Raw genomic sequence first — 25,021 nt, forward strand, 5'->3', positions numbered from 1 at the left:
CTAAGTTGTGGTTGCCCCAATACAAGCTAGAGCAGTATAGTCATGCAGGAACTAATGATAATCCAGTGTTCATTAACATCCTCTTGCTGATTAATCTAGAGCACTCCTAGCATTTTCGCATCTCAACATTCATAACCTAAATTAAAGACCAGGTTTCTGTTCAGAGTACAAGGATATTTCACCTCTTTTTTTTAATTAGTGAGACTCTTACAAATAATGCTAATTCTTGAATATTGATTGGCTTGAGAATACCAATAGAAAGATTTGGATAGTGAACTTAAATAAAAAAAAAATCCGAAGTTGTCTTTAAAAACCCAAACAAACCCCTCCACCCCCCAAAAAACTCAAAAAGCAACCCCAAATCTAAACCTTGAGTTTGAAGAGATTGACGTTGCATGACAGCAACAGTTTAGGTGGTCTTTAAATCCCTTTCAGACACCAGATAATAACTGTTTTGTGTGAATTTCTTATACAGGTTGGGTGCTTTAATGATCACAATAGCTGGCTTGAAGTTACTGCGTTCATCATTCAGTAGCCCAACGTGCCAGTATGTCACTGTTATTTTCACAGTGCTCTTCTTTACTTTTGATTACAAAAGTTTTACTGAGACCATGCTGCTAGATCTCTTCTTCATGTCCATACTCTTCAGCAAGGTAACTCTAACTCTCTATTTCTAGGTGTTTCAGGTCATCCAAAACAGAAAACAGATAGTCTTAACTGATAGGTAATCTTCCAGGTCATCAGTCCTGTTGATACTGTAATTAATGTGCTATAAGACAGCTAAGACTTCTCTTTCCCAAAGCACTTCTGTTTGCTTCAGGAAGCATATGTAACTTTCTAAACATCTCATGAGTTTCTGTTAGAACAATAAAGTGTGTATTATGTTACTTGCTTCATTATTACATCCTTTTTATAAGTTTCAGGGCTTCTGGTAGACCAGTAAGAACTCTAGGGTGACCAGTAAATTCCTCAGGATATTTGTGTACTGCAAAGCATGTTGATTCTCAGCCAAATCACTAAATCTTTCTTCTTTCTTTTTTCTTTTTTTCTCCTGTAGCTTTGGGAACTCTTTTATAAATTGAGATTTGTATATACCTACATTGCTCCCTGGCAGATCACATGGGGATCTGCCTTCCATGCTTTTGCCCAGCCCTTTGCTGTGCCACGTATCCTTTGAAAATGCAGACTTTTTTCTCAAGTCATGTATTTATAACTTCTCAATGTTGCATTATAATGGATTATGTATTATGGGCTAAATCTACTGAATGAACAGGTTTGTTTAGTGAGTGTTCATGAAAAACTGTGCACACTTTCTGCCTTGCTACAATGCTATGAATTATACAGTACCAGATAGAGTAGGAATAGAATTCTTATATAAAAGAAAAAGCAGGAGATACTTCATTCTGAAAATGACATAGCTTTTATTATGACAGTTATTGCCTTTTTGAAGAGTCACTAACTATGGTTTTAGTTCTTGAGTTTTGCATTTTAAGCTTCTGTAGACTGATTTGAATGGAGTGTGACTTTAGTACTCCGTGTGGAATTTTGAGAAAGAGTGACTACCATGTCTAGTGCCAAATTTTCACCTATTTCTGCTTTTAAAAACAAAAGTAATCCCATTACTGCTGGAGATACTGTAAAGATACTTTACTGCATGAAAATTCTTAAAGATCTTGTTTTGCTCTTAATTGGCATTGCTGTCTATTTCAGGTGCTATCACAGAAGCTTGAAAAAAAAGTAGTTGTTGCTTCGCTTTCCTTAACTCTGTTATCCTACAGATTCTGCCATGTTGTTTGTCCAAGCAGCTGTGTCAGCTTTCTTCTCTACTCCACTGAATCCTTTTCTGGGAAGTGCAATATTCATCACTTCATATGCCAGGCCTGTCAAATTCTGGGAAAGAGATTACAAGTACGTGAAAAAAGACCTTTAAAGTTTGTCATTTGTTTTTAATAATGTAACTGTGGCTAAATGTGTTGGCTTGTTTTTTTGTTGTTTTTTTCCCCCTCCAAGTACTGCTATTACCCCCCCCCCCCCAAAAAAAAAAAAAAAAACAAACCACCAAAACACCCAAAAAACAGTTTATAGCACTGAAAGTCTTCAGCGAACTGTTTTCTAAACTAGCAACATTTGCTTTAGCTTAAGTAGCTTCTACCTAGAGGTATGCCGTCCTGCTAATTTTTTTCAACATAAAAAATTATACTATTTTAAAGTGCAATTTTAATCAGAAAGTGAATTTTATGTACAAAACCTTTTCATTACAACAAGGTTTTGGGGGCAGTTCATAACTGTATTTGACCCATGTTCATTATAGCTCATTTCACAGCTAAAACAGGCTAACCTCACTATAAAAATCTTTAAAGTAAATCTTTTTTGATCAAGGTGGGATCAGTAGTAACAGATTTTTCATGTTAGATTATACCTCCATGTGTTTTATTTCTCTTAAGTCCACTGCTGTTGCTGGAGTATCATACCAATGAAATGTTAAATAAACAGCATATAGGGCAAGCAGATAGTTCTGGTATTTATGGAGAATCAAATTTTCATTTCACTGCTCTATTGCTGTTTTCCTTTCTAACACTACAACAGTTTAAATACAATGTTCCAAATCTTATGTTTAAGAGTTAAAGTTGTAACTTCAGCCAATGAAATCACTTTCTGAAAACTGCACTTTCAGTGAAGTCTACCAGAATGTTAGTTGTGCTGATTTAATTGTTTGTCACATCTAAAGCTTTATGATATCTGTCTAAGAAAATATATATGCTTATCTCTAAAGCTAAAGATTTTTCTATGGCTATCTACTGTGGACAAACTTTAGGTATTGGATCATAGTGCTATTATAGGCAGAAAATACTTTTACGTGGGAAGAGCAGCAAATTAGCATATAAAATTATTTTAAAATTACTTTTTGAAACTATTTCAGTGGGAATATTTTTTAACGATTTTTATTCTGTTAGTAGTTTCTTCCCTTAGATTTTTCTTACTTAACACAAAATTTATTACTGTATGCTTTATAATTTTCAGCACAAAGCGTGTGGATCATTCAAATACAAGACTAGCTTCGCAGCTTGATCGAAATCCAGGTAGCTTTCCTAGTCTGATTTTGGTGGGGTCTTTTTCTGGGGGGGAAGTGTTCTGGTTTTGTTTGGGTTTTTCTTTGGTGGGGTTGTTTGGGGGTGAGGTTGTTTGTTTTGGGGGAGTGGGGTTTTTTTGGTAGGGGTTTTTTTTAGGGTTGTGGGGTTTTTTCCAAATGGCAATGTTTTTTAATAAGTTTTTTTGAGATTCATGATCAGTTTGCCCTTTGATCTTCTCCAACCCTGCCCAACATTTGTTATATCTACTGTTATTTTTTCCTCCATCATCTCTCTTGCTTTATTCTTTAGTCTTCTGTAAGTTTTTCTTGTTTTCCCCCTTATCTTTATGTGTGCCTGCTTTATTTATAATTGTAGTATGCATTAAGCTGTTTTGCTTTTTATTTTTCAGTATTAAGTATTTTATTTTTCTTAAGTAATTAATAATTAAAAAAAGCTAAAAGCTATTTGAGGGTGTCTCAATGTCATGGTGGTGAGACTAGTACAATATCATTACTGAGATACTTCTGTGCTAATTTTTTTTTGTTCCTTACGTGGAATAGATTGATGGGAGATTCATGAGTGGAACTGAATAAGTTGGAAAATAGAGGAGTGACTAAGAAGGGAAAAAACTTGGTGAAAAATACTAAATGTCACTTAGCATTTGTTTGGAGTAATTGTCCCTTCAAAAAGAGGGGGTGGGGTGAGAGAATGACCTTAAAACAATGTTGCTGTTAAGAAAAATGTAGGATTCGATGTGAAGTGATAATTGTCATTCAAGCTTGATGTTTTTCTTCAGATTAATATAATGCAAATCCAATCTTCCTGCAGGTTCAGATGATAACAACCTGAATTCAATCTTCTATGAACATTTAACGCGTTCCCTTCAGCACAGCTTATGTGGAGACTTGTTGTTGGGTCGGTGGGGAAACTATAGTACTGGGGACTGCTTCATCCTAGCCTCTGACTACCTCAATGCACTAGTACACCTTATAGAGATAGGAAATGGCTTGGTCACCTTCCAGCTGAGGGGGCTTGAGTTCAGAGGTGAGTTTGTTACGCTTCTTTAATGGTATATACTAAAAAGTGGACTTCTGCTTTGGAAACTTAAGGTTTTTTCAGTTCTATCCTGTAAATTAATTGCTTTGAAAATGGGCTGCAGGGCCTCTTTATGCCTCTGTGACTGGTGGGGAAAACTAGCTTGCTCTAGCAGAGTTGATGCTAAGTATCTTTCCATTTTAGTGCAACATGGCTACCATAATTGATTCTTAGAGACAACTAACTAAAATGTGACTTTAGAGTGATAAATTAAGCTGTCCAAATCTTTAGTGTTCATTAGCAGATAGTTCACTTAGCGTTACAGAAACATAATTGGAGACGAGTTGGATTCTAAACACTTTTAAACACAAGTCAATATTAAAGCAATCGTATAAAGTGTTGAAGTCTTTCTTCTTTTCTGTATTTTCTCCTAAGGAACTTATTGCCAGCAACGAGAAGTAGAGGCCATCACTGAAGGTGTAGAGGAAGATGAGGGGTTTTGTTGCTGTGAACCAGGCCACCTTCCTCACATGCTTTCCTTTAATGCTGCCTTTGGGCAGCGTTGGCTAGCTTGGGAAGTGCTTGTGACAAAATATGTTCTGGAGGGTTATAGCATCACTGACAACAGTGCAGCTTCCATGCTTCAAGTCTTTGATCTCCGGAAAATTCTCACCACTTACTATGTGAAGGTATGGTTCAGATCAGTACAACCCTTGGGGGGAGATAGGCTGGACTGCATCTAGGAACTGCTTAATGTCTTGATCCTCATATGAAAGACATTAGAAGTTCATAGAAGTGATACAAATTATAGATGTATGAACACCTTCATCAAAGGAGGATAGAGTTTGCTGTAATGATGATTACTTAAGAGAGGACATTTTCTAGCTGAAGCTGGAGTAGAAACTTGAAAGCTCTTACCCAAATGTGATAGCTGTGTTGTAAATGAAAAGTTAAATAGTGTATTTCTCTTGGAGAAAGCCAAGCTGCTTTGGTCTTTAAAAGAAGTCCAAACCCATCTTTGTCTTTAAAAAAAAAAAAAAAAAAAAAAGCCCTACCCTGCAGTTGTAAGAGGACTCCAGGCCTCAGATCCTTTCAGATAATCAGTTTACTAATTGGTCTTTCATAAGCTACCCTCTTTCAGAGCTGAAAATGTTCAGGTTGAAATATTTCCAAGATATTTATTCACTTACACACAAATTGTTTCCCCCGCCTCTCCCCGCAAATGCAAGGGTGTTAAACTGTCTTGTTTTTTATTTAGCGCTTGAATTCTTTAGAAATTCAATATCTAAGCCACCATGTTAACTAGATTAAAAGTCATATGTAATTGTCTTTCTGCAAAATTACAGTGAGTCCTGTGCCATCTTTTTTTCCTTTCCTTATTCCTTCAGTGCAAGCCTCAGAAATCTTGACAGTCTTTGAAAAATATTCCTGTATACAAACCTGTATTATGTTTTCCGTGCAAATTTGTTGCATCTGAGCTAAATAAATGCTACTGTGCATCAGTTTTGTTTATTATCAGGAAAATAATATGAATGAGTTGAAACAATTGATATTGCTGACTTCTTTTTTTTTTTTTTTAATTGCAATACTGACTTGTATTTTTAATTACGACTGTTTCAGGGAATCATCTATTATGTCACAACATCCCCCAAGCTAGAGGAATGGTTAGCTAATGAGACAATGCAGGAAGGACTGCGGTTGTGCACAGACCGCAATTATGTTGATGTAGACCCAACATTTAACCCCAATATTGATGAGGATTATGACCACCGTCTAGCAGGGATCTCAAGAGAGAGTTTCTGTATGATCTATTTGAACTGGATAGAATATTGCTGCTCTCGAAGAGAAAAAGTAAGTATGAACATGTGAGGAAAGCCATTCACTATTCTAGGATGGTCTCACTTTTTCCCCTGTTTGTTTGACTTTACAGGCTGGTTTAATATTGATTTTTTTTAATTAAGATTTATAATTGAAATATACATTTGTAGTTTACTGTTTTTGATCTTCTGCTCTTGAGATGTGAATTTAAATAAATTCTGTAAGTAGTATATGATTTAACCTGTTCATTAATGAGTTTTCATTGACCAGCTCAAATCCATCAGCTGAATCTTAGTCAGGCATTTATCTACATGCAAAAGGGTATGCTTGTAGAACTGATGTTTTGTGCTCAGATGTCAGTGGTTACAAATCAACTCTAACCTAAACAAAAAAATCCCAAAGCAAAACAAAAACCCCCAAAACCCAAATACCTGTTGCTAGCTTACAAGACTGACTACTACTTTCTTAGTGGTCATGCTATACTGTTCCTTTGGACCACTGGAATTGTTGGCTTGTGGAAATGATCATCCCATATTCAACCCTTTTCCTCTCCAAATCCTTCCACCTTTTAAACAGAAACGTTAGTATGCTTGCAGAGGAATGCCTTGACTTCTTACTGTTTACAAAAAACTGCAGTGGTCCAGTCAAAGTAGTGTTGCCTTTGAGAATAAGCAGAAATTGATTGAGATTAGAAAGACAGGAATATGAATTTGTGTTTAATGAAGAATCTAAGACTTCAGAGTTCAATTTTACTTTGGTGGTAAAAGTTTAACTAGACGCCCCTTTTAGTGGGTATAAGAATTAGTGTTCTGCAGTCACATGACAAACAGCTGAAGAAAATTGTTTCCCTCCAAGTCACTATCTTGTGAAATATTTTGTGTAAGTATTGAAAGTCATGTTTAATCACTTGAATGATACTATTATCTAGGGCATTATAATACCCTCTACAGCTACTACTGGCTTTGAGCTGAGGGCAAGTTTCCCCTGAATAAAGCTGTAGTCCAGGGAAGTTTTCTGTTAACTCAGTTATATACTCCTAACCGGTAAGTGAGAATCCACCTTATTCACTAAAAATATTTTTGTCTTAACCCATTTTTTCGTTAATCAACAGTTTGCATACAAGATACACAGTATCTGAGGAATGTTGCGTGCATCTATTCAGCTTAGTTTGTCTTATTTCAAATATAGTATAGCCTTTACAAGTATTCTACGTACTTGCAGAACTTAAAAAAAAAAAACACAAAACAAAAAACCACCAAAACAAAAAACCTGCACAAAAACCCAAAACAAACAAAAAAAAACAAAAAAAACCCCCAGCAAAAACCAAACTTGTTGAAAGTCTGAGCAAGAGTAACTGTTGTGGTGGGTACATGTGCATGCTTGAGTTTGTGTATCTTTATGTGTTTGGGTCTTTCTGCTTCTTGCAGAACAGTTTTTCTGTGGTGATTTCTTTACTCTGTTCACCTGGCTATTCTTTTTTTTTTCTTTTGTTACTACAAGCCGCTGGATTCAAGTAAAGACTCACCTCTGGTGACATTGTGTTATGGACTCTGTGTTCTGGGGCGGAGAGCATTGGGAACAGCTTCACATCATATGTCTAGGTAATAAAATACTGTTGTTATAAATCCCTCTGGGTTCCTAGGTTAGGTCTTAGATGAGTACCTCTTCATAAAAAACCCCAGATATTTAATGTAATCTTTCCTTAAACTGGACAGATATGCTATGTAACTTGTCTTTGTTATAACAGCCAGTGAAACATAATCAAAGAACAAAGTGAGGGAGAACTTGAATTTGAGCATTTTGTTTTATTGAGCTAATGCAAGGTGAAAATTCTGGTGTGGGTAAGGACCAGTTACAACTGATGAAAAACAACTGGTAAGTTTCACAGTTTAGCTGGCTCTGTGGCAAGCAGTTGTATTTTGTACAAATCTCCTTCAGCTCAACTTTGTCATCATATAGCATCCTCTTTCTTGCAGACTGACAGCCCCATCTTACTTGGGAAGACCAATGTAAAATACAGTTGTATGTTTCAGGAAATCATGAGAAGATGGTTTAAAAAGAAAATAAATAGAAGCATAATTGAATGTGGAAGCTATTGGTCAGCTGGGTGCTGACTGTAAAATCTGTTCTACTTCACTTTCAGGGAAATTGTTGACTAATTATTCTAAGTACCAGCCAATTGCCCCCTGAAGGTCTTGCAGATATGCACTCCCAAGAGTGATCAGAGCATATTTGATTTTTCATTCTTAGTTTAGTTTAGTAAAAGGAAACAATGCCTTTAAACATGATGAAGTTGTCAAGATTTTTATTCTGTACTAAAGTGTGCACAATGGAAGCTACATAGCCTCCTTCAACTGGTCCATTGTGGTGTTATATTCCCTGGAAAGTTTTCTCTTTAAAAATTTTCAGAATGAAGTCAGGCATTCGTCACAGTGTTCCTGTTTGCTTTAGTCAATGCAAAAAATCTGTGGCATGTATGGTTTGCTCACTGCCTGTTCAGTGCACATAGACATCTAGTGTCCAGGCTTTGCTTACACACACATCCTTACTCATATGTTCTCTTCTCCCTGTCCTATCCTGTAAATAACCTTTATAGAGAAGATGCTTGTGCCTTTCTGTGCAGCTCAGTATTTTCTGCTCTTGTCAGTAATGATAATTGTGAATAAGTTTGTATTTCTGTTAATATTTGGGCTGTTTCCTCATTATTTTTTTTCCCCTCAACAGTAATCTGGAATCCTTCTTGTATGGCCTGCATGCCCTATTTAAGGGTGACTTCCGTATATCTTCAATTAGAGATGAATGGATCTTCGCTGACATGGAATTGCTGAGGAAAGTAGTGGTTCCTGGAATACGGATGTCACTTAAGCTACATCAGGTGAGAGATTACACAGGAAGATGTGTCCAGTTCTTTTAAAAATAAGCATCTGGGAGAGAGAAAAAAGAGGAAGAGAATAAAAGGGCATGTGGTAGAGGTGGACAACTAAAAATGGGGGAACATCATGTGTTGTGCTTTGTTTTCTTATAGCTCATGTGGAAGGTGATACAGAGGAAAAAGGAATGCAGTTTATGCGTAGAGCTTGAAAATTACATCAAGTGTAGATCAGAGAATTTGTCAAGCCCTGTTTCATATCCAGCTAGAGATAATTCCCTTATGAACAGCTGCTCTGATATCTTCCTTCTTCCCCTCCCCACAAACATGTGATTGGCTTAAAAGGTCACCATGCCATTCAAAGCTGCACAGCCCTCTCCAATGGGAGTTGGTTTTCTTGTTCTTTTTATTTGAAGTGTTGTAATAACACTTTGGTGTTACTCAGTGATCCTGTCAGTAAGGTTTCAGGTGAGAATGTGAGAAGGTTGCCGTTCACCAAGATGAAGTTGGGGTTGGTCTTTATAATGAAGTGAGGGTAAAGACGAACAATCTCAAATTCTGTCCAGTGTGTGTGTCTCATCTAAGCTCAGCAAGTACAAGAAAGCATGTACTGAGTGATAAACATTCTGTGAGGGGGGGGTGGAAGTGTTGGTACTCTAGATGAGATTGCTTCAGAGTCTAGAAGTCCCCCAAAGCTAGCAGTGATTGAATTAACTCCACATATCACAAAGTCCCTTAGTTTAGCAGAATGCATATGTTAGGAGTACGTCTAGCAAAGTAGAATAATTACAAAATCATTGTTGAAACCAGCAGAAGTACCACTTCAACAATTCTGAAGTGCTCTAAGTATATTTGGGTTACGGTGCAGAAAGGGCTTGAATTAAGTCAGAGAATGAAAAGTGAGGAAAAATACAAGTATCTCTAATAATGAAAAATGTTTTTGCTGAACATTATTGTATTAATCTTTAAAGGGTTAATTTTATTCACTTGCAGTGCAATAGCATATCGAGTCTTCAGCCGGTGTTGGAAATTTAGCTATTAACCACTATCCTTTTTTAACCAGAAAATAATGTGACCTAATACTGACTTGAACTTGCAAATTTTGTGTTTCTATTTGACTGGCGGTGAATTATGTTGTGTGATAGTATCTGATGCTGAAATAATCTGTCATCAAGTATTCGTGTGAACTTTTTAACAGAAAATACAGATAAACCTTATTGGTTTTCTTTCTATTGCTATTTTCATATAATACAGCCTCGTGAATAATCAGTGGTTTACCTTAAGTGTGTTTTACAGTTGGAGACTTGTGAATAAGCTAAGAAGCTAAAACTAAAATGCTTCTGTAGACAATATAAATAAATATAAATCTAGTATAAAATTCAACTAGAAATTTACTTGAATCAGTAATAGGCAGGTCCTTCCAATCGTTTTGGGTTTAAGTTAGAAGCAAACACAAGCAAACAGAATCTGTTGGAAGAGAGATCATCTTTAATAGTGTTCTTTAATAGGTATCTGATATTTTGATGTCGAACTTCACGTAAAGTACTGAGCCTCTCAAGAGTTAGAGGTGTGAAATGTTTGATTTTTTTTGTCTGTAGTTACATCTAAAATGTTGATCATATGTTACTTAACCTGTGTTCTTGGAAACAGGATCACTTCACTTCTCCAGATGAATATGATGATCCTTCTGTTCTTTATGAAGCCATAACAACCCATGAAGAAAATCTAGTTATAGCACATGAAGGGGACCCTGCTTGGCGGAGTGCAGTTCTTTCCAATTCTCCCTCCCTTCTTGCTCTGCGTCATGTGATGGACGATGGCACCAATGAATATAAAATCATTATGCTAAATAAGCGGTATCTCAGTTTTAGGGTCATTAAGGTAAGCTTTGTGCACGGTCCACAATGTGACAGTACGTTGCGGTATAGTTTAATAACCATACCGAACTCCTGGCTCAATTCAAATTTCTGTTGTTATTGATCTGTCATTGCTAGGGCTGCTGCTTCTCATATAGTGGAAGTATTTAATCAGAAAATCAGTTCCTGACTTAAAATATCTTATACCTCATCCCATTCTTAGATTTGCTTTATTCTCACTGTTGCAGCTTGTGTCCATAAGTTCAGCCTTTTAAAGAAGTGAATATGAATGCTTGCAGTTTTGCAGTGCAGTATTACATCTGCTTGTGAAGGCCTTAGTACAGCAAAGCAGTCATCACACACTCTCACTGTTTCACTTGGACATAGCCTTTCTACTTGGCTTTTGCAGGTGAATAAGGAGTGTGTGCGTGGCCTGTGGGCAGGACAGCAGCAGGAGCTTGTGTTCCTGCGTAATCGTAATCCAGAAAGAGGAAGCATCCAAAATGCAAAACAAGCTCTGAGGAACATGATCAACTCCTCTTGTGACCAGCCAATTGGATACCCAATCTACGTCTCACCTTTGACTACTTCCTATTCAGATAGTCATGAACAGCTTAAGGAGATTCTCGGGGGAGCTATCAGCTTAGGAAACATCAGAAGCTTCATAGTGTCTACGTGGCACAGGTGAGCTGAGGAAGAGTTCTCATTAGTGTGTGTTCATACTCTCATATTCCATTAACTAGTCTCGTACATGCCCAACACAGCATAATTTTTAATATTCGGTCACATAAAAATAAATGTGCCTGAAATGAAAGTCAAGGCTTATCTGTAGCATATGGCAACTGCTTTGGTACAGGATTAATCTTCAAGGCATATAAGTAACTATGTAAATGAGTGCTCAGAAAAAACAGGACAGTCTAGGTGCAAGAACTGCAACTTCAGTTCTAATGTCAGGTCTAAGAATGAGCCAATGCAATTTCTGTATTTTTTTCAGTGTTGTCACTTTTGCAGTCTATAATACCATCTTTACAGAATCAGGACTATTTGGTAGGGTTCCTATCTTGCAAATATTTAGCATGCAAGTGCCAATATTAATGTTGTTAGGGTATGCTCATGCATAGCAACACGAGCTTTAGTTGTTGTTCAGAATTTCGTGAGTGCTTATAAATATCCTGTATATCAGACCCAGAACAAGTAACTGGAGTGATAATATAATCCTCCCTCCACATGACCCTTTGGTAGCCCAGTACAAACTTGCTGTGCTGTGTTTTATAGCCATGAGAACTTTTACTGCACTTCTGGCCCCTTACGACTGTGGCTCCAAGAGCAGCAGTGTCAGCTGTGTGTGGCATTCAGAAATGTGTGTCCCAGTTCTTACCAGTTCTAGGAACTGGTGCTGTAGTTGAAAGTCCTGTAGCTGTTCTGATGGTCATACACTTTGATATCTACAGCACATCAAAACAGAACATGCTGTTTCACTCCAGAATGTCACACTTACTACAGTCTGTGGTGTTTTTCTTCTGTCACCATCTGCTCGTCTGACACATGGATAGAATAACAGGTGAAAGTATGGCACAGAAAAGTATTTGGATCCAAGTTGTGTATTATCTGGGATTCTGGATCCCAGGGGCAAATAAAATTGGAAAGGAATGCTCAGTGTATTTGAGTGTGACAAAGAAAAATAATAAGATGTAGAAATTGAAGGGAGGAGGAATGTGCTGTGTTTTTTGTCCATCTGAAGTTTATTAATACAAACAATGTGATTTGTGGTAGCCTGTATGGTGATATACACTGGAAAATGTTCAATAAACTATTGTCTGAATGCTCAAAATTCACATGAGGATTTGTGATTCAAATAACTGCGATATGTGCTTCAAACAACTGTGTACATTACTGAAGGTAACAAGAAATCCCATACATTAAAAAACCCCACCCAACAACAAAAGTAAACGAACAAAAAACCCAACAAAGATTATTTTCCTGCTCATCTGAATAGACAAAGATTTTGTGGTATCAGAATACATGACTGGTGTGTGAAGGAGCATAAACTGTACTAAACTGTTACAAAATAACCAGGATGTTCTACCAGCATTTTATATTTAGAATTTTATCACTTTATTGTATTGTAGAGGTGGCTTGATTTTTCAAAAGCTATTTTGTATGAGCATTTGACTTATCATAAATAACTGTTACCTGAATAGCTGTCATGAAGAAAATTGCAATCTCTTAGAAAGCAGTATTTATATTTGCAAAGCATGTTCTGAGAAAATAAAGTCAAGTTTTATCAGATTTCTAGGGAATGCTTTGGATTGTGCTGAGTAAAGCCTTTCACTTGTCATTTATAAGGCATTTCTTAAAATCCTGATGATTAGAAGGCCTGACTTAAAGTATCAATTGCATTATGTTTTCAGACTAAGGAAAGGCTGTGGAGCTGGCTGCAATAGTGGTGGAAATATTGAAGATTCAGATGCTGGAGGTGGAGCTTCATGCACAAGTAACAATGCAACTATCAATGAGTCGCAGAGCAGCATGTCACAAGGAGGAGGGAGTGCAACTACAGGGCAGGGACCTGGAGCAGTACAGCACCCTCCTGTTGCAGCTCATCCCACAACTCTTCCTGCAGCTCATCCACCAACTCATCCCTCCACTCTGGGTAAAATTAAAATAAAACAAAGCAACAATTTTATACAAGTACAATCCTATAGACAGAACTGGCCTTCCAGTTCTTTGGATCAGGCCTAAGTTAAAAAGCAAACAAAAATGACTTGATTTTGTGGTGTTAACACCTGCTGGATTCATCTCAAGCTACGGTACTGTTTTATGTAATGCAAAGTTCCCAAACAGAAATTTGAGCAATAGGAGTATAGTTTGTGCTGGCAAAATAGATTAAATAACTTTTGATAACACGTCTCTACAGATTGGATCTTTTCGCTTCTGTTGTATGGTCTGCAAATGCTAAACTTGTCATTTTTTGTGAATGTCTTTATGTTTCTTATTTATACAGTGGAATGGATTCTCTATTTCCATAATATATTAGCTGAATCCTATCCAGGAGTCCACAGTGATCTGTAGTTAAGGAGGTGATAAATAGTAAAGCTGAGAAAAAGTTTTCCAAACACTGCCTTTACTCACAAAGAATATAAAAGTCTGTGTAGTTGAATGAACTTTTTTCACATGACGTAATTAGATCTGTCAGCTGTGGAGAGGCATTTACAAGTACTTAGTATAGGAAAAGCAATGACACAAATGCTTATAAACTGCAATTCCTGTTTTTCACTTTAAGGGTATTAAATTTTTCTGAATTTGTTTAAAAACAGCTTTTACTCTAACTTTCTGACTAGTCTTTGAACACCCAGTCAAGCATATTAAGAAAGAATATTTGGTTTTTTGAAACATGGACATCTCTACCTGCCTCAATGCTTCAAGTATGGGAAACTTAAATCTTAATATTAAGAAACAAATTGTTAATGTGGGAAGAGCAAGGCTGAAGCATTTTCAAGCTTACTTGTCTTGCAGGGATTGTGAGTTGAACAGAATATAAAATTCTGAGATAAGATCAATGGAATGTATTCAAATGCTCTGCTATATGAAATGCAACAGAGGTCTTCTGCAATACAGCGGTTTCAGATGTTAGACCCATCAGTTTTGTATCTAGGTGCTAAAACATGTGTGTTGGCAATCTAATGTGGGTGGGAGGCTTTATCAAACTCTCCTGATTCTGTATCTTTTACTTTTAGGCACCAGTCACAGCTCTCACTCTGTGCAGTCAAGCCTTGTCAGACATTCCCCTGCCCGTGCCTCGGTAGCTAGCCATTCATCTTATTGCTACGGCAGTCGTCATTCATCTCTTCGCACATCCACAACAGGCTTTGTGCCTTGTCGGCGTTCTTCCACCAGTCAGATATCCCTTCGTAACCTCCCTTCATCCATCCAGTCCCGCCTATCTATGGTGAACCAAATGGAACCTACTGGCCAGACTGGGGTCAGCGCACAGCATGGACTGCCTTCTTCTAGCAGCTCCAGCCAAAGCATCCCAGCCTGTAAACAGCATGCCCTTGTGGGCTTTCTAGGGACAGAAGGAGGGAGTAATGCAACTGAAACTCAGTCAGGTGGTAATGCAAGCCCTGCAAATCAAATGCAAGCCAAAAAGGATGACGTTATTTACAGAATCCAGGTGAATAGTCCAGAAGAACAAGTTAACATGCTTTTGTTAGTGTTACCTTGTTGAAATCACTACTTTTGAATACACACAGTCTGGAATGTCTCAGTGTACAACTATTGTGCAGTTACATTTGGAGAACTAATGTGAAGAAAAGGTTTTCTGGACAGCCAGCCTTCCTACATGCTTAGACATCCCAGTTTACGTTACTTACGTGTTTTGCTGTAGTGCAGTTTTGAGAACATCAGCTGAACTCAGTTCTTCATACTTAGTTTGCCTGTATTCATTACAACATGTAAAGCTAAACAGCTCCATTTGCAGGGCAGAAAGCAACTAGCTTTTTTAAATCAAGTAGATTTTCCACAAAAGTAAGTGTAAAAACACTCATTTTCACTTTCATATGTATTTATTCATTTTCATATGTATTCTTCGGATATTGCCGTAAGTCTGGGTTTACTGAGCAGCAAGCAGTACACCATTGACTAAGTTAATCATGGCAGCCTTACTGATTTTGTGAAGATGCAGAAATTTGTATTCTTGCTCTTCTAGCTTTTATTAGCCCCACATATATGGTTTTGGTAGTACATTAGTGGGAAACATCAAGAAGCGTGTTTAATAGGATAGATCATAACAAACATGATTTTGTTGCTGAAATAGCCTCATTTTAGAGTAATACTTTGTAAACTGTATCATAGTGGGCAAAGTTAAACTAATTTGCAGGTCTGTACTTAGTAGCTTTAGTTTGCAGGCAAGGGCCCTCTTATGAAACAGCTTAATTCCTCTGTGAGGAGGATACAGGCAAAGTTGACATGTGCCCTTGGATAGTGGACATAATGCAGTTCTCTCTGTCCCAAAGCAGTTTGCAGGAGTTTTCTCCTGCTGCCCCTGTGGAAAGGCCAGTTTACTTCAAAACATGCAGTGGGTCTCAACTAACCATGCTGGTAGATAAATAATTCTTCAATCTAACAGTAAATTCTTCAAGACCATGTTTGACCATGTTTCTTAAAATATTCTGTAAGAAGTGATGAGCCAGTTTTAACAGCTCATCATCACTTAACTCTTCCCTGCTACTGGACCATGTGCTGCCAATGCTTGTGTTGTGCCAGCTCCTCAGACCCTGCCATGAGCTAGTGTAACTGAAAGGGTGGGAAAGGGAACCAGAGCTGCTGCTTCAGACAGCAGTGAACTGGTACCTCGTCAGCTGTGTCTGGAACCACAGACTAATTTCCAAATTCTGTGCTGTTCAGGCTTTTTCCTAGCCTGGAGTTTGAGTTTCCAACATTGAAATTGGTCAGAAATTGATTTCTGTTTGTTAAACTCAGTTCTCTGGAAGTATGCAAAAGATTACAGTTTATCTGTTTCTTTTAAATTTTGGCTGAACTAACAGTCAAAACTCAATTCCTACTTATAGTTAATGGATCCCAGTCAAGTACTGGAAGGGATCAACGTGTCAAAAAGGAAAGAGCTGCAGTGGCCAGATGAGGTGATACGGCTAAAAGCTGGAAGAAACAGCTGGAAAGACTGGAGTCCTCAGGAAGGCATGGAAGGCCATGTAAGTTTTGCTTAGAAGTGGACAAGCTATCTTTAAAAAAGGGAGTATATTGATTCTATGGCAGTCTGCCTAGATGTTAAGGCCTAAGATACACGTAGTAGTAGTAAGTTGGATCAGCAGCTGTCTTCCAAGTTGCTGTTCCTACAAAAGCAGGTCTAGAATCTTAATTTGAAGTAGAGGGATATTTCCGCAACTGTATCCAAAAGATGCAGGATGATGACTCAGATGTTGTCAACCACCTCTCCTTCCTTGCCTTCTTTCAGCTCTTGTCATGAGCTCTCAAGCATTGCACTCATTCATCCAACCTTCATTTTCCTTTCCTTAAACTGTCAATCCTTGAGCAAACATAGAAGGTCAATTTGCCAATGAGTCCTTAATTGAATGGTTAACACCATTTGTTTTTAAATTATTCTGATGAAAATAGAGCCAAGTAAGATTGTCTTTAGATGTCTCTATTATATAATAGGTATGTGATAGGTGTTTCCTTTCCTTTAAGAAGGAAATCTGCTGTAACTAAAACTTGCAGAAGCCTATGACTTGAAACTCTGTCTCCCTTTTCCTTAGGTGTGTTATATCTGCATTTTATAAAAATTCACTGCATTAGTTAGAAAACTTATCTCCCAATTTAGGCTCTCTTTAGCAGGAAAAGAAAGCAGCTCTATATTTGAGGCTTTCTGTTTTTTACTGAGGCATACATTTTTTAGACTTGTATGTCTATAAATATGCTCCAGTGAGTATTCTTTCAGTGATAAATAGTAAAAGGGAAGAGTCACTGACATTGCATCTGGACTGGTTTATCAATACAACTGTTTCTTCATTTGGAATATGTCAGTTCTGACAGTTTATAAGAATTTGCTTTGATTGACTGCTTACCTCAATTGTGTTCAGGGGCTAGATTTTGCTGCCTGACAGTTTGCATCCACATCACTGTGGATGTATGCGCAAACTTAAGTTAAGAAATGGCAATATGCTGATAACACAGTGTATGCCAAATCTTCCTTGATGTTACATGTATATGAAGGGCAGGCCCTGGAAATAAATTCCTTCCACGAATAATTGTATCACAGTTGATGGTCCACTCTTAACATAGTAGGGTTACTCATAGGCAACACCTAGGAGTAGAATGTTGTAAACATTCATAGTTATGTTGGGTTTGGACGTTACACTTTTGGAATTTGTTGTTAGCTATTGCAGATCAAGAAAGTCTTAAAGATGGTGAATGTAAAGGGCTGTATTGAAACATGACCTGTTGCCTGGTATCATTAGGCAGTTTTTTTCAGGAGTTGCTGAGTGTTTTGCAAATTGCAGCATGCTGACATGTACAGTGATTTATGTTACAGAAGGATTAAAGCAAGAGGATTTGAAGGTCAGAGTAAGCTACTGTTCCGAATGCTTCTCATCTATTTTTGGTGCAGCATACTGGCAGGTTTTTTTAGAAGAGCATCTTTTAACCTAAGAAGAAAGGAGGAAAGCACCAGATTATCTTATGTGTGATTATGAGGAGAGGGTTTAACTTGATGACATAGTTTCCACTGCATGCTTCAGCTGCCTGTGGTTAAACATACTAGTATCAGTAAAGCCATTAGCTCTTAGGACAGTCTTCCCTTTCTGATCCTGCAGCTGCAGTCCTTTCTGCAAACAGGCAGAAATGATTCTTACCTGCTGAGATGCTGCTCATCAAGCAGTTTACCAGCCAAAGCCTTATGTCAATGCTCTCAGTATGAAGTTCAGCACTCAGTTGTTTAAAACTTTCCTACTACATAAAGCATTTTTTCCTAACTCTTGCTTTTTATTTTGGTAAGTATACAGTACAGTATATATAATACATGAAGACATTATAGGGTTTCTTCAAGGAAATGAAATTTAGCACTCTTCTTTGTATAGTAGCTACTTTTTCCAGGACTTTTGAGATGAAGGGATACTCTGCATTAGCTTTCTATGATACCTGACACTGGCATGTGAAAGAACCCTTTTCCCCCTGCAAGAGATTATTACCTCTTGACTATCTAGTGACATCATTTTGCATATTATCTGTCATTTATGGGTATCAAATAAATGCCAGTCATGATAGAAGAGATGGTAAAACTGAGCCCTTGGCTGTCTCAAAGGCACCAGTTTTAAGTTGGACAACAAGGATGTAGTACTTGGACTTTATTGGGCAATGTTTTATGTGTCTGGGGCTAGATTATTTCTGGCCTTATTCCATAGAGCATCTTAAAAAGTTTATTTGGACAGACTCTGAAGTCAGACTTGAATAGACAGCTTAAATACTGTGCTGTTGCATCAAATGAAGGGGAACTAAAGATGCCGTGCTTCCCTGGCTGAAATGCTGTCCCTTTGGATACAATGTAGAACTCATGCAGTGGACAAAGCTGAATCTCCTTCACCCACTGTTAGAGAAATTGGCAGCTGTCAGCTGAGTATAGTGAGGATTAAGGGGAGTCTCTTGGATTTGATCTTGGAAGATGTAGGTTACTTGTGGTTTTCTTGGGGGGGGGGTTCCCCTACCTGTATCTTTAGAACTCTTGAAAACTGTGCTATCCTGGATTTTGTGAAAATTAATTTTATTTGCTTTTTACCTTACCTTGTCTTGGATGTAGGGTTCTTTCCCCACAACTGGCAAATTTGAGATAACTCTATTTCTGTGGAGCTGGCAATACTTAAAACTGTGTTACTGGAGCATCCTTGTGGTTCCTTTGGGGCACTCAGAAATTAAGGGTGTGTTTTTATGGAGGCAGCTGAGCAGGGACATACCAGATCATACAAGGGCCTGTATGGAAAGGGACCTTCTGATGGTCAGTATCAGGCAGGATCCTTGGAAGCAGCAGATCAAAGTACGTGAATTCTGTAGATCCAAGGGAGTATGGGACAGTAGTTTATGGCACTGTTTCTGAAACCCTTCCTCTTTTGTAATATTTTATAATTTTAAATTATCTTTGAATAATTTAATTTAGAAGATCAACCTTGAATTCACAGTGAGTAGGGAACAAAATGAGGGCAAAGGATTTGACTTAGAGGAGACAGTAACTTACACCTTCCTCCTGATAAAACTACAGTTCTGTGCTATAATGTGCTGTACAACACTGAGGTATTTTAAGACTATTACAGCTAGAGCATCAAAATATCCCAAATCCATATGTGTACACTTTTTTCAGTTGTTACTGACTTTGCATGAACTATTTGCTTCTGATTTGGGTCAAGTTGTTTGTTCCTGCTGAAATGGAAATCAAAGGCTGGCTGTTCTCAGGTAAGCTGCAGATCTCCAGCAAGACTTCAAATCAGTAGCTTATCTGTGAGTACGCTGTCACTGAAAAACAACCAACTAAGTCAGTATAGCGCTTTATATTATTGCTTCTTTTGCCCTGCAAGGGTCTTGAATTATCAGCCACAACTTTGATATGGCAGCTTTCCCTACGGAACTTATGTTTTATTATACTACTTTTTTCCCCCCAGGTGATTCACCGCTGGGTGCCTTGCAGCAGAGATCCAAGTAGTCGGTCCCATATAGATAAAACCATCCTGCTGGTTCAAATTGAAGATAAATATGTTGCTGTTGTTGAAACTGGAGTCCTTGAACTTGGGGCTGAAGTGTAAATCTCTTTGAGACTGAAACTTGCCCTTCTCCAACGGTTCCAAAGAGAGAAGAAGGGTCCAGAAGAAGCAGCTCCCAGGACGTGAAACTTCGGTCCAGTTGTAGGAAAGGACTTGAAACACATTTGTCTAAGTCCCTTTCCCCAAATAAACAAGTGTAAGAAATTTCTTAAAGTTGTTAGCTGCTGAAGAAACATTTGCATGAAGGATAGATTTGTTGAGACATATCTTTTTGTTTATAAATTTTGTTTATGCATTGCGTAATGCTTTAAATCAACAAACTTTTCAGTTCTAAGATCAGAGCACCTCATATTTTTCTAATTGTTTTGCCAAAAATTGCCATGTCTTGTCACAGAGTGAGTGGAATTCATCCACCTTATTTTAAAGAAATTGACTACAAACCTTCAGTTTGGTGAAACAGTGTAAGGGTTTCAGGTGTGGCAAGAAGAGACTGAACAGATGTATAGATTCTTATTCCTTATGAGCTAAACATTAATGAGAACTGCACTAATTTTTTTACAGCAATGCACTAAAAACAACCCTGAGATTGCTGAGAACATTTATTTATATATATAAATATAAGTATATAAAATACCATTATTTAAATTGCCTTTGGGATTAATCCCCTCCCTCTCCATATACATGTTGATGGTAAGGGCTGTGCCATGGGTTTGGTTCTATGTTCTGTATTTCGTACAAGTGCATTTGCTGCATCCTCTTCACAATAAATGGTAAAATAACAAATATATAAAAAAGCACCTGAGTATCCCTGTACTACATCAGACTATTGTGGTGGCAGTGGTACCTCGAATCTGTACAACACATCTAGCTTTAAAGTGGACCCCAATATACTACTTTTCATCCTTCGCTAGCCATGGCTACTTTGCTTCTTTACACCCAGAGCTGGCTATGTTGTTTCATTGGCTCTTCTCTGGCAGAGACAGTTGAGTTTTGTAGGGGGAGGTGCAGGTCCATGATTACTTCATGGATGCTTGAAGGTTTTTTGATTCCATCCAATTTAAAAAAGAAAACCAGCAACAACAAAACCCCCCCAAAAACAAAACAGAAAAACCCAACAAAAACTTGACTTCAGCTTTTAAAGAGCTTTTATAGAAGGCACAGCCCTAAACTTGTATCACTTTTGCCACCTTGCCTTTTCTTTCCCTTTAGTCTTCATTCTTTTCTATGACTTGAATTTTATTTTCTGTGATTATATATTCTATGTAAGTGTAATTTGAGTATTTATAACTGTGAAGTTGAATTATTCATGTGTTGCATATCCTAGGTTTTATTGTATTTTTTTAAAAGTGTGTATTCAGGGAAACAAGTAACTCAGAACTATCATGGGAGTGTGAGAGGGAAACTGGTTTGTTCTTTACTTGCAGTTCCTATGACTCACTTCTCTTAATCCATAAGAAAAAAATGTACCTGTTGTGATTGTTTCCTGTTTCTGACCTGTAATGATGTAGGACTCTGTGGGGAAACTGCACACAGTCATAGCTTTTGGGAGCAGCCATCTTCTTCCCAGTCACCTCTGCTTCTTTATATGTAAGGTAACCAGAAGAGACTTCTGATATACCAGAGAGGTTATTGTAATTATTTCTCTGACATCAGAGAAACTTTGTCCATTATGTACCTAATGTAAGAGAAATTATATGGGGTGAGAAGAAACGAAGGAAGAAACAGCTACCTAAGAAATATTGGTATTCTGACTCAAGTCACTGTATGCCATCTAGCCATGAAAGGGTAAGTCTGTGTGCCTGGTAGCTAGTCAGTTCTTGATACCATTCCCAGTAAATTATACTGGGACCTTGCTTACATCATACACTATGCAAACTTGTACTTGATGTACTGTGCATCTTAGTTGCATATTACTATTTGGTTTATGCATATGCAGTCCCATTTAGTCTTGGTGTAAATGCACAGTTCTGGATGTGCCACCATTGAAATAATTTTGCTCTTCCACGTAGTTTATCATATATGCATATTATAGTGTAGTTGAATTCATCTCCTGCATATCTGAAAATGTAGTACAGTAGATGAACCTTCTTCAGCAGTCTGGTAATATTGCTGCAGGAACGCAGAAAACTTGTTAAGTTTTGAATTGAAGGTGTTCTAGTTAAGGTTTTATTCTGTGTCCTTCCCTTCAGGTAATTACAGGGTTTCCCATATCACTGAGAATATTGCTTCATTTTAGAAAGAGGAATTTGTTTAAAAATAGGCCCCCATTAATTATTAGTTGCATGAGGTTTTTTTTCTTCTGCTGAAGCCTTGAGATAAACAAATGACTGAAAAACAAAAGATGTAGGGGTTTAGTTTTTTAAAAAAAAACTTGACTGAAACAACTTTCAGGATGTTAATGCTGGCTCTGAACAATCTCTTCTACTCTCTTCAGGGCAAGATAATGACAATGTCCATTGCTGGTAATAGACGTGGTAGGAATTGATGCCTTGTTAACATGAAAATTCTGGAGAATTTGTAACTGCCTAGAATTAGATCAGCAAACAGCAGATGGGGAAGAAGAAAGGCTTTTCGTAAGGGGCAAAGAGAATTGATGGATCTTTCAATTTTTTTAATCTTCAGGCTTTTGGTGTGTTGCCTTCAGGAGATGGATTTTAATGTGACCAGTTAACAGGTTAATACCTTCTTTCAGGTATTCAGCGAACACATGTTGTAAAGTCATTCACATAGTGCTCAGATCTATTCCAGATCTGCTCAACAGAAGCCACCTGCTTGAAATTTCACTCTTCCATAGGGCTTTGGAAAAGTAACTTTTTTCCAAAGTCTTCCTGTATTCAGAACTCCTAAGATTCACATATGATTTTATGTTGGTTTGTGCAAAGTTTGTCTTTGTTTTGTCATTTGCACAATAGAAACTGTGTTTGTTTTCTTCTAAATCCCCACAGGATAGATCTGTCTGTGGAAACTTCTGTTCCAGATGGAGATAATTTCATCTTTTGTTTTCTTTTCTTTGGCCTTTGTCTTGATGCATAGTATTTTTCTCCTATTGTGAGTGTGGAAAAGATGGGGTATTTTCCAAATAGTCCTGTCAGTCGAGATTGAGCTCAGCATAGAGCAGATTTTTTTTTTTATCTTAAGGTTTCATGAAAACCCATTATAGATGAGTGCTTTAACTCTGTCCCCTTGCATTGTGTGATATTCTCTTGCCATAAGAACATTCCAGTTAAGTCCAGTTGTTTTAGCTTCCAGGTAGATCCCAATGGATTTTGTTTCTCTCGGATTTCTTCAAAGGTGGTATCTATGTGTATGTACATAAGGACTTGCTGCTCCCGAACACAGATATTCAGCTACAGAAAAATGCTTGAAAACCCCACTAATTAGATTATGTTCATTGGTAAAAATGGCTGCTACTTAATTTTTTAAAACCTCTTCCCATTTCACAGCCTTGTGAAATCTTCTAAAGTGTTCTGATTAAAACTGACAAAACCCAGAAATGTATGTGATGCCACTGCTGACACCTAGACTTCTGTGCCACTTGCACTGTATGATACTTGTGACGAATTCTCGGGATCTCTCTCATGATTCAGTATTTGTGAGATGATTTCTAAGTTGGGGGGAGAGATGATGATGATGGTGGTGATTTTTTGAGGTAATTCCATGTAGGTTTGCCTGGGCCATATGGCATATTTCTGAGTGGTGTTCCCGATTTTCTGGTCGGTTGTGTAGTTCATCACCAGGCATTCCTTACCCCCATGTTCACAACCCCTTTGGGAACTGAAGAACTCTTATAAGAAGCCTAGATGACTGGTGAGGTGAAAGATGAAGACTCGTGGCACAGTTCCATGCCCTTGGCTGTTTGGCAAGTGGCCATAAAGCTTGGTCTGAGCTAGGGTGAGAGGGGAGAAGAGATGCCTTACAATTAGATTTAACTTCAGATCATTTCTCTGATAATGCACACAACACCATATGACCTAGGAGTGTAGATACAAAGACACTGCTTTAAAGATCTTTCTCAATTACAGAACTCTCCGTTCACAAAATGGAGCAGGATAGATTACATTTCTTACCATTAACAATATTATTCAAATATTATTCAACTTATATTGAATTCGGGGTTATACCACCACAGGTTTTATGTACTTAATTTTATTAAGGAATTTTATACCTATTATATAGGCATCTATTCTTTTCTTGTCTGGCTTGCTATTTGATAATCTAATGCAGTACATTCAGTGGCGCTGGACTCTTTCAGAAACTATACCGGTAATTACTGGTGCCTTAGTAAAAAAGTGGGTACATAACACCTTGGTGGGAAGTAAAGCATGTGGCTTGTTTCACCCCAGCATGATATGCATATTTCCAAAAAGGTGATTAAGATGGCTGCTCCAAAAGATTTCAGGAGTATACATACATCACTCTGTCACAGACATCTGAGTATGAGCAATTTTTATGACTTCTGGTATGTACAGTTTGAATAGATAATCCCAATACACCTAGTCCACAAATCTGAAAGATGGTGATCAAAAAGCTGGGTATGTTAACTTGTTACACAGACACCCCCAAAAGCTTGACAATAAGCTGCTGGCTAGGAAATGGAGGGAGAGGGGAGTAGAACATAAACAGGAGGATGGCTTTTGGGGTTTTAATGGACAATGAAAATATTATATTGCCTCTACCAGCAAACGGATACCTTGCCAGGGACAGGGATAAATGTACCTGCGTGTCTGTGAGTGTGTATGTGTCTGCGTGTGTTACTGGAAACAGCCTGTAAATATTGTAGCTGTTTAAAATGGAAAAGGCAGAGAGTTTTTTGCAACATGTTGCAGCAAAAGGACAGTATTGACAGTGGAGAAACACTGAGAAATAAAAAATCCTTTTTTCACTTGTTGTCATTTATTGCACTATTGCATTCTCTTAAGATATCGTACTCACAAATTGCCTGTAACGACTATTTTAAGCTTACTCAAATCTCCCTTTAATGAAGGATTCTCTTATTTTAATTTTTTTTCTTACATAGCTCTAGTAGTAGGAAGGAAAACCTCAGCTTTTCCTATGTTACTGCCAGCATCATACCTTTTTTCATGCTTTTACATAAATGAGTGCTGTGTG

General features: G+C 37.6%; 1 protein-coding gene across 8 annotated transcripts in view; it reads left to right on the plus strand.

Annotated features, from left to right (window-relative positions):
- Positions 1-24,794, plus strand: part of PCNX1 (pecanex 1) — a 92,873-nt gene extending 68,079 nt beyond the window's left edge. For all 8 annotated transcript variants that reach the window (XM_049825107.1, XM_049825109.1, XM_049825110.1 and 5 more), the window contains 15 exons: positions 476-653; positions 1,058-1,166; positions 1,779-1,908; positions 3,022-3,080; positions 3,900-4,115; positions 4,542-4,795; positions 5,727-5,957; positions 7,425-7,525; positions 8,649-8,799; positions 10,444-10,674; positions 11,059-11,333; positions 13,061-13,302; positions 14,387-14,823; positions 16,220-16,360; positions 19,814-24,794. In XM_049825107.1, the coding sequence (XP_049681064.1) occupies positions 476-653; positions 1,058-1,166; positions 1,779-1,908; positions 3,022-3,080; positions 3,900-4,115; positions 4,542-4,795; positions 5,727-5,957; positions 7,425-7,525; positions 8,649-8,799; positions 10,444-10,674; positions 11,059-11,333; positions 13,061-13,302; positions 14,387-14,823; positions 16,220-16,360; positions 19,814-19,954 (2,896 nt within the window). In that variant the 3' untranslated portion in view covers positions 19,955-24,794. The remainder of the gene's footprint in view (positions 1-475; positions 654-1,057; positions 1,167-1,778; positions 1,909-3,021; positions 3,081-3,899; positions 4,116-4,541; positions 4,796-5,726; positions 5,958-7,424; positions 7,526-8,648; positions 8,800-10,443; positions 10,675-11,058; positions 11,334-13,060; positions 13,303-14,386; positions 14,824-16,219; positions 16,361-19,813) is intronic.
- Positions 24,795-25,021: the final 227 nt, after the last annotated feature.

The sequence above is a fragment of the Accipiter gentilis genome, chromosome 22 (assembly GCF_929443795.1).
Source record: "Accipiter gentilis chromosome 22, bAccGen1.1, whole genome shotgun sequence".
In the NCBI taxonomy this organism is placed as follows: domain Eukaryota; kingdom Metazoa; phylum Chordata; class Aves; order Accipitriformes; family Accipitridae; genus Astur; species Astur gentilis.